The following is a 12,830-nucleotide window of genomic DNA, read 5'->3' as shown; positions in this document are numbered from 1 at the left end:
TATTCGCTAAAAACTGCATCTTTTACATTGATTTTTCACTAATCACCGTCCGCGGCTCTAAAAGTTTATGCCTTAGGAATTTTGGTATTTATGCTAACTATGCATACAATCATTTATTCCAGATAAACTAGCTGATGTATGTCATAGTTTACCAAGTTGTATTGAATTAAGTATGTTTTCACATATTTAATTTTTATTTACATATAGATATTGAAACTTAATTATTCTGGTTATGATTTATACCAACAATTGTTTCTCAGCATATAATTTGTGATGTCATAATTTCGCATAATTTTTAACACTTTTATGTTCTATATCTCGGAAACCAATAAAAAGCTTTCTTTAAAAAATTAATAGGAATAAAAAGTAATAGAAAGTTTGCTAGACAACTATTTAGGCTTACTGAACGGGTGAAGCTTTAAAAACTTATTGTTACTCGACAAAGAACCGTATGTTCAACTTTATCTGTTATTATCTGCTGTGGCCACAAGGATTTTTTTTATCTGTTTAAATGAATGCGCAAAGCTTTCAATTTATTTGATTTTTCCGGAAAATCTATGTAAACACAAACAGTGATTCTATTCAATCAACGACAGCATAAAAGTTTATTGTTTCAGCTCTTTCTTCTTTGTGACCTATAACAGCTAAAATTTAATGCGGAGAAAAGAATAATACAATACTTAAAAGGGGGGAGGGGGTTCGTACAATTCCGTCTTTGCAAAAACTAACTTTTTAATCATGTCTTTAAAAGAGGGCGGAGATTTCATTGTCCAACATCCTAGTTTTACATTACCTGACTGTAAGAATAGAAAGGAACTATATCTCTAGAAACTGTCATACCGTCATATGTCTCATCATGATATACTTGAAATGTAGAAGACAAAATATCAATTTGGCTATAACAAACCACGTTGCAATTAAAATGACATGTGGTATTAAATTGTTTAATGCTATAATTTTTGCCTGTAATTTTCAATTTGTCTATAATTTTTGAGCTATATTATAATACACGCTGTGTGTGAGTTAAACGTGGTACATTGGAGTAAAGAGGGGCGAGTTGGAATTTTCACACGGATTAATTCACATAATTATTTACAGGCCTAAGAATAGAAAAAATCTGTTTTGGAATGGTATTACCAACAAGAATCTGTGGAATTCAAACCTCCTTTCAATATGCAGTTATTCCTAAATGTTTTAAAATACTTCACATAATCTTCTTTTCTTTTCTATACTTTGTATCGCAGGGTATTTACAAATCTAACCAAAAGTGATGCAATATGTTTTCTATAGTACGTCATAAAAAAGAACAAAATGGAAGCCATAAATTTTTGCATGCGTCAGCACATTTTCTGTGACGTCATCACAAGCTTAAAATTTGTTAAAAATGAGACTACCTGCTTAAAATTTAATCACATTTGTTCAAGTTTGAATTTTTGCATTCTGTTTAAGTTTTGTGAAAGCTAAATAAAAGTCATTTAACATATTTTCCGGTTTTTACGTGGATCGCATAAAAAATTGCCAAAAAATACCCGAAAATTCGTTTATTCCCGATTGTCGGGTCGGGCTCTAAGGATAATCCTAACAGGAGTTATTAAATTTTACCCATGATAAGGATTTCATATAGATTTTTAGGGGTAGTTTCGAGTACTGGCCAATATCAAAGCCTCTGAAAGGTATTGTTAATTTTGACAAAGATTCATGTGTAAGAAATATTAAAAATAATTCTCATATTTAGAATAAGTTTTGAGAAATTGGGAATGTGCTTTTCTAACCTAAACTTTATGCCGTATAGATAGAGTTAAACCAAAGTTGTAATAAAGTTATTTTTCGTGCTCCACACAAATCTGTGACACATTTTATCTCTGCTAATCACTAACTAGTGCCACTAACGTTAACTTTTAAAACATTCACTGGAACATATTCTGCAAAATAAACAGCTGCATTCTGCAAAATATACAATGCTAAACAACTGCATTTCCTTTGACAGAATAACAATAGGTTTCATGCCAAATCTTGAGAATGTTTGTTTTGAAAAAAGATACTACATCCTAAATAGTTCAATTGCTACATCGCTCGCCACGAATGTGTGACATTATATACTTATTATAGGTCTTCCATCTAATTATACAAAAATTGAGAATCAAACACAAAATTCCATCATTGTGAGAACTTAAGAATGAATATTACTTCTTACTAGATCCAGTATAGTCTTATTGTGTGAAAGAAACTTGAAAATATTTAGGAATTTCATTATTTTAAAAATACTTCTCCTTTTAGTAGACGAATTGCAGAGACAACATATTTGGCCAACATAACATAATCCTGCATACCTAAGCCATATACTCAAGTCTTCACTGTTCACTTTTATGACCGGATTGTGAATAATCCAAAGTTCATATAGGTAGCTAGCTTCTTATTAAAATGACAGAATCCTCTTAAAATTATGTTAGATATCTATATATTGTGGCTATAGAGTTTCCTGTACTTAACTGTAATGTAGCTATATATCTACTGGTGCTTTAAACATTGTTTACAAATATAAAAATGTGATTTCTTGGAGCCTCAGTATAGCATTTTTCTTTGTTATTACACTGTTATTCCTCTGATGTAAATATACTTTCTTAGCATATCAAGGGAAAATTAGGCAAATATAAATTAAAATGTCGAAAAAATTCAGCGCCAGCATTGATTGTTTTCATTTTGCATTTAGTGATCATTTTGCACTAAACACTTTTCCATTCTGTAATATTACACTGCTAATAAGAAATATGTCACTCCTTTAATATATTTCATGACTTTTATTAATAACATTGTAGCCTTCATTTAATGTTAGAGTAGCGTTTGTTCTAAGAATGGAATTTCGCAAAAGAATTAAAAAAAAGTTTATTTAATCTGACAAGTAACCTTTATCTAGGAAAATCATTTCAGAAATTGGAAAAACCCTTCCTTCTAACATTTTGTGGATAATAACAGATAATAAAGGCATATAATTTTGAACAGGGTTACTATCAACAACACACAAAAAAACAACAAAAAAACGGTTCCTTTGTCTTCAAAAAAGTGCAAATAGAATATATGAGAATATATGAGAAAGAAAGAAAGAAAAGTGAAGTTGGAAGCCACAATAAGTTACTTAGAAAGTGAAGAACGGAGCTAGAAGTAGTAAAGTAAAGTTGGAAGTAGAAAATGAATGCTAGAGTTTCAAGTGGATTGGAATTCAGAAAAAGTAAGAACTTAGATATTTTTAAACGTTCCGTTTTTATATGTAGGACTTAAAATTGTCAAGGAGAATCGTATTATCAAAAAAAACCATTAGAGCTTTAAATTATTATAGCTTACTGCGTTTTTTATAAAGAAGCTAGCATATTTGTTTTGTTTTTTGCATAATTAATCTGTCTCCTGGTGCGTAACTGCTGTATTTGTCCTAAAATTCAAAATGCTACATAAAACTTTGGTTTGTCACTGTTATCATTTTTACAATACTATTGTTTCTCTTTATAATGTATTTTACTAAGCATGAATAGCTAGCTATAGACCCAGTTAAGTCTCCCCAGTTAAAGTATATTTAACTGGGTGTCTTAGCTACTGTTAGCTAATAGCTGTAATGTTAGCTTTAAGGCTCCCATCCCAAGCTTAGCTAGCTCTAACCTATCTCTTTTTTTCTGAACACGAATTATGATGTAACAAGCTAGCTACAAAATCTTTCTTGGATTCTTAGGATGGTGTGACTCATTGTTATTACCAGTGAACTTTACAAGGGGACCGCAATATGACAAGTGGAACGAATTTTATAGAATTTAAAGTGTGTGTGTTAAGCTATTTTTTATTATTTTGTTTCTGACATCCCGTTAATCTTTTGTCAGCCTACATATAAAATGCCAGGTTTTTTTACAGAATTTTTTTTACAATTGATTCGAACTTTATGACTTTGGGTTAAAAAAATTATGAGAGGATGGTATGGTTAAGTCAGTTTTTATTGTTTGTGTTGCAAAATAAACTTTTGTTGAAACAGACCACATGCAATTTATACTGCAAAGAACGTTTTTTTGTAGAATCAGACTTCACTGTAGGCTGTTGCATAGGCTGATGCCTTTATATTTCGTAATATAAACTATTGTTGGGGAGAACTAACAGTATATGATTTCATTTTGCAGGAAGAAAATTCCATGATTTCACGGTTTTGTTTTTCTTGAGAATGTTTGATGATGATAAAAGAAAACACTAAATGTTCTGACTGAAACTGTTTTTGTTTTTTACATTTTGTAATCTAATGGGCGAGGACTGTATGCACTGAAATGACTGATTCTTCTAAATTTTGATGTGTTTTATAACCTTTCTGTGGAAGATTATTGGATTTTTGTTGATTTAGATGTGTTTCTCCAAAACCAATCTGTTTCACAATTTGTGTAATTTTTGTTTACGAACCGTATACAATGTTTCCAAAATAATAATCTCTTTTATTCAAGTTTATTCTTTGCGTGGTGATTTTTTGACATTTACGTTCAAAATTGTTGGTAAAGGACAGTACAGATCATCATACTGAAGGGAAAATTTTTTGTGTTCTTAACTGGTTGATTTTTACATTTTGTGTAAATTGTTGTGGAAAGGGATGGTATGCAACTGAAATAACTGATTTTTGTTGATTTAAATTCGATGCTTTCTAAACTATGGCTTTTTCATATTTTTGTATAAGCTTTTAAGGGTAAGAGAATATTTAAAATGTGTAAAGAACTTACTTTTGTTATTTTGTGCTTACTCTTGCAGGCTAACTTTTTGAGATTTCAGAATAAAATACTGACAGTTTTCAACATAATCACTTATAAGATGCACATATTTGAGATGCGTTATTTTTGACATTGTTATTATCCGTGTTGAGACTGTCGGTGTTGTAACAGAAGGTGTTCTTACTGTCGGTTTTGTGAGTATTGGTGTTGTGAGTGTCGATGTTGTAACTTTTTATCAACTAGATTTAGCACATTGCAAGCTGTTCTTTTTTATTTTGTGTAAGATTTGACATTTGACATTTTGTGTAAGATTTTAAGAATGTTTTCTTTGTATATGTTTTGCTGACGTCAGCAAAACATCTAAAGCAACCCATTTTTCAATGGCTTTTTGCCTAAGTTGATTTCTCCACAGGCATTATCGACTAATCTCTTATAATAATACGGAGAGTGTGTGTCTGTGTGTCTGTAACAGGCAAAATGGATTTGTTCATTTTGCTTTGATGTTGCCGAAAAATGCATTTCCAATATGTTAAATTTTCTGACGTTACCGTGCGACTTCAATAACACTATTTTAACGTCAACATCCTATATTAAATTAAGGAAGCCATTACAGTGCACCTAAACGTTTGAGCCTAAATAATTTGGAAACAAGGTGGTGACCTCAATGACTTTTCACCACGTGGGTAACTAGAAACCACCTGGGACCAATTTGGGTAAGTTTCCCAAACCTGGATCCCCGAATCCGTTTCGGAATGCACGGGTGGATGACGTCACCAGAAAATCTGTAAACCCTAATATCTCTGCAACCGTTTGTCAAAAGTACATGAACCGATACATTTTCTTGATCAGCGTTTCAAGATCTATACGATGAAGGCAACAGGTGTACAAATTTCTAAAAAAAATTATTGGGTTTCGACGGACCATTGCTGACGTCATTAAAATATTTAAACCCTTATATCTCCTTAACCGTTTATCGAAAGCATATGATCCTATGCATCATTTTGATCAGCAATTTAAGCTCTACACAATAGAGGCAACGTGAAAACAAGGTTCTAATTTCTTTTTTGTGCAGATGAGTTGCTGACGTCATCAAAATTCAAATGACGCTTTTTTTCATTTTTATCCTGCCTCAGTGGATTTTTCCACGGGCTTTATCGACTAGTCAATTATGATAAAACACACATAGCATTCGTGTCACAGTATTATCATTATCAAATTAATCAAATCAAATGTCAATATATGGTCAAGAAACAGGAAGTCATGTTTGATTTAAAATTTCTGAAATTTGTTATACTTACTAATAGTTCAAATTACTGTTTGATTATACTATCTGTGGACAATGTCAACAGTAGAAATTGATTTATTATTATAATTCAAGCAGGGAGTCTTTAACCGGGGTTGTATATTGAAGCGATGATTTTTTTGTTGTTGTACATGCTGAAAAATACGACCACATTTCCACTGCTTTTGACTCTTTTTTAATGACTGTACGCGAGACCTGAAAACCTGATTGGTGCAGATGCGTTGCATAATTATTGCGTAACAAAAAACAGATCGGCGCGGCGATGAGTTCGCAATAACCAGGATGAAACCAAATAGAGAGAAAATCGATTTGTTTACAAGTGGGAGGTATGCTTTAATTTTTGAATTTTTGCGGAGAATGACATTACATTAAATTACTTGCTGAGAATCCCAATGTTTTCCCGAGTGTAACAGTACATGTCAATTCAATTGTGCTAGCTACTTTTACATGTTTTAACTTATTCATACCAGGGAGTGCTTAGTAAGCATGTTTATTACTTTGTATATTTCAGTTTACAATTTACCATAAAAATATGAAGAGAGGGAACAATAGGTTAACCGTCATTTCCATTAAATGCACATTTACCTGGCTAAACTAAAAGAATAATACCCTTATTGACTTGAATTACGGGCTTGGTGATAAAACTCACTGTTTTCTTCTTGCTTTTGTTAGCAAATTATTATACACGAATGTTTATATATTTTTTATAGTATCTAATACATGTATCTGAAAATTACTTAATCTTAATGTTAAAATCATACAGCGAATATAAGGTGATATAACTTTCTCAAATTTAATACACAGAGATTATTTCGTTCTAGAAAATTTTAAACCCCAGTAGAGGTAGTATGTATTTCTACAGGTTCGTTGGTACAACGATGCATGTGTGAGAGTTTCGAGAAGGAGATTATATTTTCAAATAGAGTAATTTAAACAAATATTTCCGAACTCCTGACTTGTCTTGTACAGGAGCTATATCTCCAAGCGTTGCTCATGAGATCACGTGGAACTTATACATATGACCTTCGGTTCACGGACGATTGTTCCAGCTGCTTTATCGATCCGATGGTGCGATACGGCTTCGCCATTAACAACGGCGATGTTTCGTAACGCTGTTGAATTATCTGATGGCGCTGAATGGATTCGTTTACAACACAGATAATTGAGTGCGACACCCCTCAATGCTTTGTTAAGAGATACGTAAATGATTGGATCAACAAGATATCCACAGAATATTAAAAAACCTCTGATTTCAAAAATAATTTCGATGTTTATGTCTATGTTATCTTTGTCACATTTCCATACCCACCATGTAATTATACATTTCGGGATGGATGAAAATATTATAAAAGTAGAAACGAGTAAAAACGGTACGATGAATTGTTTTGCGTTCGTTACTGACTCCCCATTTCTAACATTCTGTTGAAAATTTCTTCTTCTTTGCTTCAAATGCAAACCAATTATCGAATAGACCACCACAGCTATCAAAACATAAACTACATCTGTAATTGTCAGAGCAAGATCATAGTAAAGAATAAGGTAGTAGTGTTCAAAGTAAATATCACCAATAATTACTGGTAATGCTGCAAGTCCACTTATAATCCAAGTTGCAATTATAAATTTCACCAACCGTTGTTTTGTGACAATATAAACATATTTAATGTGCAAAGAAATGCAAAGAAAACGATCTGTTATGATGAAAAACATAGCGAAAAGCAACTAAATATTTCCTGCTATGTTTATAGAAGTCAATACTTGCCATAACTTCCACATACTGTATATATTGGCATCTGGATAGATATATGCTATGTAATCAACAGCTCCAATCATCAAAAGAAGTATTTCTGTTACACTCAAGTTTATCAGTAATGCTTTCTGATTTTTATTTTGTTTTTTGTGTTTACACAAAGAAAATACTGCTAAAACGTGTAAACACAACCCCATGAAAATCAGAGCAGGCCCGAAATAATCAGTTAGTAACATTTTGAGACCACTCTGAATATGAAACGTTCGTTACGTTCGTGCATATGAAAAAAACATCTCTTATTAACGCCTAAATATGGTGCATGTTCTTTTATACATATACTTATAGCTGACTATAAATAAGTGAAGCACTGATTCATTGAAGAATAGAGCTAATTCTTTTTTTTTCTTAACACAATGTTCTATATCTTGTCCGATTATTCCAAAATTTAAATGAATTTCGCATCCCTTATGTGTTGGATAATACGTTCGATTTTGTACACAGATAACAACGATTTTCATGTTTGTTATTTGTTTATTAACATGTTCTGTTTATCAGAAACTATTCTGCAAATAAAACACAATGATGAAAACTACTATTTACTCAAAATAAAAACTTTAGTTATTAACAGATACAAAGTTAATAAAAGGCCTGCAAAAAATCCCCTCTATTCCATTGCTGTAGTTTCGGACTGAACGAAATATCTCACGTCAGTTCGAATAATTTGCACTCTTTGTCAAAAGGAGAAAAGAATGCTGATGTGATGTAAGTAATTTGAGATAATTTAGCAACACTTTTAAAACAGTGCAATATATTTCGTCTATGTTTGTAAAAAGTACTATAAGTAAAATCCAAAAGGACAAAGTAATATAACAACAAGAAAGCCAGATGTTAAAGATTCTCTGATGAAGAAAAGATACTTAGGTAAATCCAGAGTTTTAGCTAATTAGCTTAAAAATACCGAAATTTATAGTAACATACTGGAAAATCGAAATGAAATGTTTAATTATTAAGTTAAAGACATATGAAACACATCATTGGAAGTTTATAATTCATAGGATGTTTATTTTAAATATAAAAATAATATTTTTTGAATAGGAAATGATGGAAAAATATAACATTCAAACATTCTTTTTCTAACCTACTTTCACTAATTTTCTCAAAAAGGTTTTAGTCTCGGTAGCTCAAAAGCAATCTGTGCTCAATACACCTCAAAGTTTTAGGCTTAAAGGTACAAATGTCATGAATATAAAGACAAAAATGAAATATTAAAGGTAACTGAACATGCTAAGATTTCCAACATTGTTTTTTTTTAGTATCTTTGAAATACATCTGTTTGGATTGTTTGCGCAGTGAAGAAGCTTTTATTTGCGATGTGTCTCTTTCAACAATTACAAATTGTGATTCCTTTCACTAACGCATCTCGCCGGTGATTATATATATATATATATATATATATATATATATATATATATATATATATATATATATATATATATATATATATATATATATATATATATATATATATATATATATATATATATATATATATATATATATATATATATATATATATATATATATATATATATATATATATATATATATATATATATATATATATATATATATATATATATATATATATATATATATATATACATTGTTCTTATGGGGACATTTCATAGGAAATTTTATGTCGTGGCGGGGACATTTGATTTAAGGGGACATATTTGTGTCCCCGGAAAGTTTGGTGAAAATTTTTAAAATGTTGCATGCATTTTTACTTGTTATCCTTTTGTCTAAGTAACAAGTAGGAAACACACTTGAACCATCGTAAGTATTATCATTAAGTTTTATTTAGATTTCGAATTACATCAATCTAAAAATTTGCTATGTATATTCCCGAAATTCTGATAATGCAATAAAAATTTACCTTGCGGGGACAAAAGTATTTTACGCGGCATTTCGCCAAAAGCGTGTATATCTTTGTTTTTTTTATTTGTAATGTAGTTTCTCAGTTAAAGTTTTGCATCTGTTATGTGCTTCGATCGATGTAATGTATATAATATATTTTTTGGGAAATATACAAATTTTAAAAGACATTTTTTTTAAAAAGTTAAAAAAAAGTAATTTGGCGTCTTGGATATCACCGAACATACTTTGTTGGTTACGCTGGACAATGAAAATAATGTTGCGTGTTATGATTAGGAACAAATACCAATGATACTATATTGTCCCCGTAAGTCATGCGATATCATAATTTTATATATCTTATATCTTGACCTCTAAAACAAGTTATGATATATTACCTGAAAAGCTATAGCAGAATTATGCAAAGTTCAGTAATAACAACCCTACACAAAACGGTGGGGTAGCAGTACTACATGGATGATGTGGATGTTCTGTTACAGACTTACTCCCGATTTTATCACTTACTTGGAAACATTGTTAATGTAAAATATGAACTTGTAAAATGGAACTTAAGAGTTTCAAATTACATAATACAATTGCTTTGACGTGAAATTTGGAAATATAAAATAATGTTTTTCATATAGTTAAATGTGAACAGAGTTACCAAAAATGTAAGTTTTTATATATTGTGTCCCAGATAAGGCATAGGAGGGAAATTAAAATTCTCGCTGTCAATCTATTAGCCAGAAAGGGTAACTGCAAGCGGTAACGGGAGAATTTCCGCTCATTTTATTGACGGCTGAGTTCGCGTGCATTTTTCCAATCGACTTACAACTAACTAGGTTATTCCTGTAGAGTATGTTGCCTCAAACAAAAAAGAAATTAGAACATTAAAAACATTATAAACAGAATCTTTGTCTCAGGGTGAATTTTTTGTTAGTCCTAAAATCTGTTTTATGGATCAATAATTGCTGTGTGTCCTGGCCACATATTTCGACTGTGGAAGGTCGTCATCAAAAGCAACAGGAATAACATTTTTTCTTCAGCAAATAAGTTTATGAAGTCTATTAAAAGGGAGGTATTCTGTGAATCCGAACTGATTAAAATTTCGTCAAGTCTCTATTGGTTAAAATAAACTACAAATCACGAATTGCTACAACAGTCTTACGCAAACATAGTGCAACGTACTTGACTAGAACTACCCATTGTGATAAGAAATTTCTTTTGGTGATTACAAAGTTGTTCATAATGTATGTTACTACACGAAATCTTTTTGCATTACGATAGGTTATCAAGTATTTTTGTAAAAAGCTGCAATTGTTTACAAAGAGATAATTATGTTTTCATGTAATGGAATAAGATGTCAATAATTAAAAAAAAAATATAAAAAATATAAGATCCAACTTGTCTGTGAGACAATAGCTGCCTACAAGTTAAAAGAATATTCAAGGTATTTTAACAATGTAATGCCTGTTAGAAAACTACAAAGGAGAATAGGATAGGAGCAAAAACTTGTAAACGAGTCGTCGGCTTTTATAATTTCCTAAATAAACACAATCCTGCGTTTTATAACAACACAAAAAACAAAGTTAGAAAAATTAATTCTTTAAAAAAATTTTGGTGTGATTAATTCTTGGTCGATCCCAAATTTGTGCGAATAATTTTTCACTTAACTTTTTCTTTGTATTAAAGTGACTTGTGAGGACATTAAAGTAAATATTTGATTTACGTCTATTCCAAAAAAAATACAATTACGACTTATGAGGACATTAAATAAATATATCATTCACGTATATTTTCAAGAAAAAAACGTTTAGATCGATTTTTAATGACGTTAAAGTAAGCATATGATATACTTATCTTCCTAAAAAAAACACGATAATATCGACTTATGAAGACATAAAGGTAAATATATCGTTTATGTATATTCCAGAAAAAACGATTATATTGATTTATGAAGACATTAACGTAAGCACATCATTTGGGAATATTCTAATAACACACAAAGTGATCGTGTGAACATTAATTTAGGTTTATCAATAACATGCATTACGGAAAAAAACAGTTACTTGGAATTTCGAAAACATCAGCGCGAAAGAATTTCAACAATAACATATAATTCGAAAAACTTTAAATCGATTTATTTACATTAACGGTGGGTTACGGAGTAAAGAACCCGTACCTTTTTCGGCCAGGCATGACTTTCTCTAGGCTTGTCATGACAAAAGTAATTTTGACATTTTTTAAACGCTATTGCATTTTTCAGATCTGTGTATTATTTTAAATCTTTTAAATATGCCTACATTTAAAGAAGGGTGTTGGAAGATAGTGTTTTTTTTGTATATTTAGATTACATGTATTTGGTTACAGCAGGAGGTTACTAAAGTTTTGCTAAGATGGACGCATGGACGCTAAGAATGTAATACATACCAGATTTAGATCAAATACGGATCAATTTCAAGTGCCAAAGACGTAATTTTGTTGCGCTTCTTACTTCGATTATTCTTAAACGCACTTTCTAATCAATTTTAATGACAAAACCATCAATATTTCTGGAAAAATAAGTCTTGTTGTTTTTATCGTTAAAATAACAAAACTCTTTGCGCAGACATAACGTTTATTTTCGGTCATAATGACGTCATTTATATTACATTTATAAGAAGTTGATTTGTTGGTAAAGAACTCAGTCTAATTAAGGCGGTAGAATTAAAACGAGGGAGAAATTACCTTATGTTGCAAGAATTTCAAAAACACGTGCCGTCGTTGTTGATCCTTGTAATGTCATCAGATTAATTCTTTACCTAGAATGAGTCTGTTTTAAGACATTCTCCAACAAATTTTTATTACGAAAGCGGAAGTAGCTGAAAAATGGCAAGGTTTTAACCTAAATATATAAGTTATATTTATATTATCGAAAAATCAATTTAACCGGCTTATCGGGACATTACGGCGTGATTTCGAATATTACATATATCACAGAATAATCGTCAAGATTGACTTCTGAGGACATTACTGAGCGAGTCCGAATATTACGTATATTATAGAAAATTAATAAATTTGACTTATGGGGACATTATTATTAGCGCGTTAGTCCAAATATTACATATATTATAGAAAATCAATAAATTTGACTTATGGGGAC

The 12,830-nt window shown here is 30.7% G+C and overlaps 1 protein-coding gene across 1 annotated transcript; it reads right to left on the bottom strand.

Moving 5' to 3' along the window:
- Positions 1 to 7,026: 7,026 nt before the first annotated feature.
- On the bottom strand, positions 7,027 to 7,734 carry LOC130621186 (adrenocorticotropic hormone receptor-like). Its single transcript, XM_057436504.1, has one exon. The coding sequence runs from the start codon at positions 7,732 to 7,734 to the stop codon at positions 7,027 to 7,029; it is 708 nt and encodes a 235-aa protein (XP_057292487.1).
- Between the last annotated feature and the right edge of the window lie 5,096 nt (positions 7,735 to 12,830).

This window comes from Hydractinia symbiolongicarpus, chromosome 12 (assembly GCF_029227915.1).
Source record: "Hydractinia symbiolongicarpus strain clone_291-10 chromosome 12, HSymV2.1, whole genome shotgun sequence".
Taxonomy (NCBI): Eukaryota; Metazoa; Cnidaria; class Hydrozoa; order Anthoathecata; family Hydractiniidae; genus Hydractinia; species Hydractinia symbiolongicarpus.
Note: the sequence above shows the minus strand (reverse complement) of the source record. Positions and strands in the feature narration are given on the sequence as shown.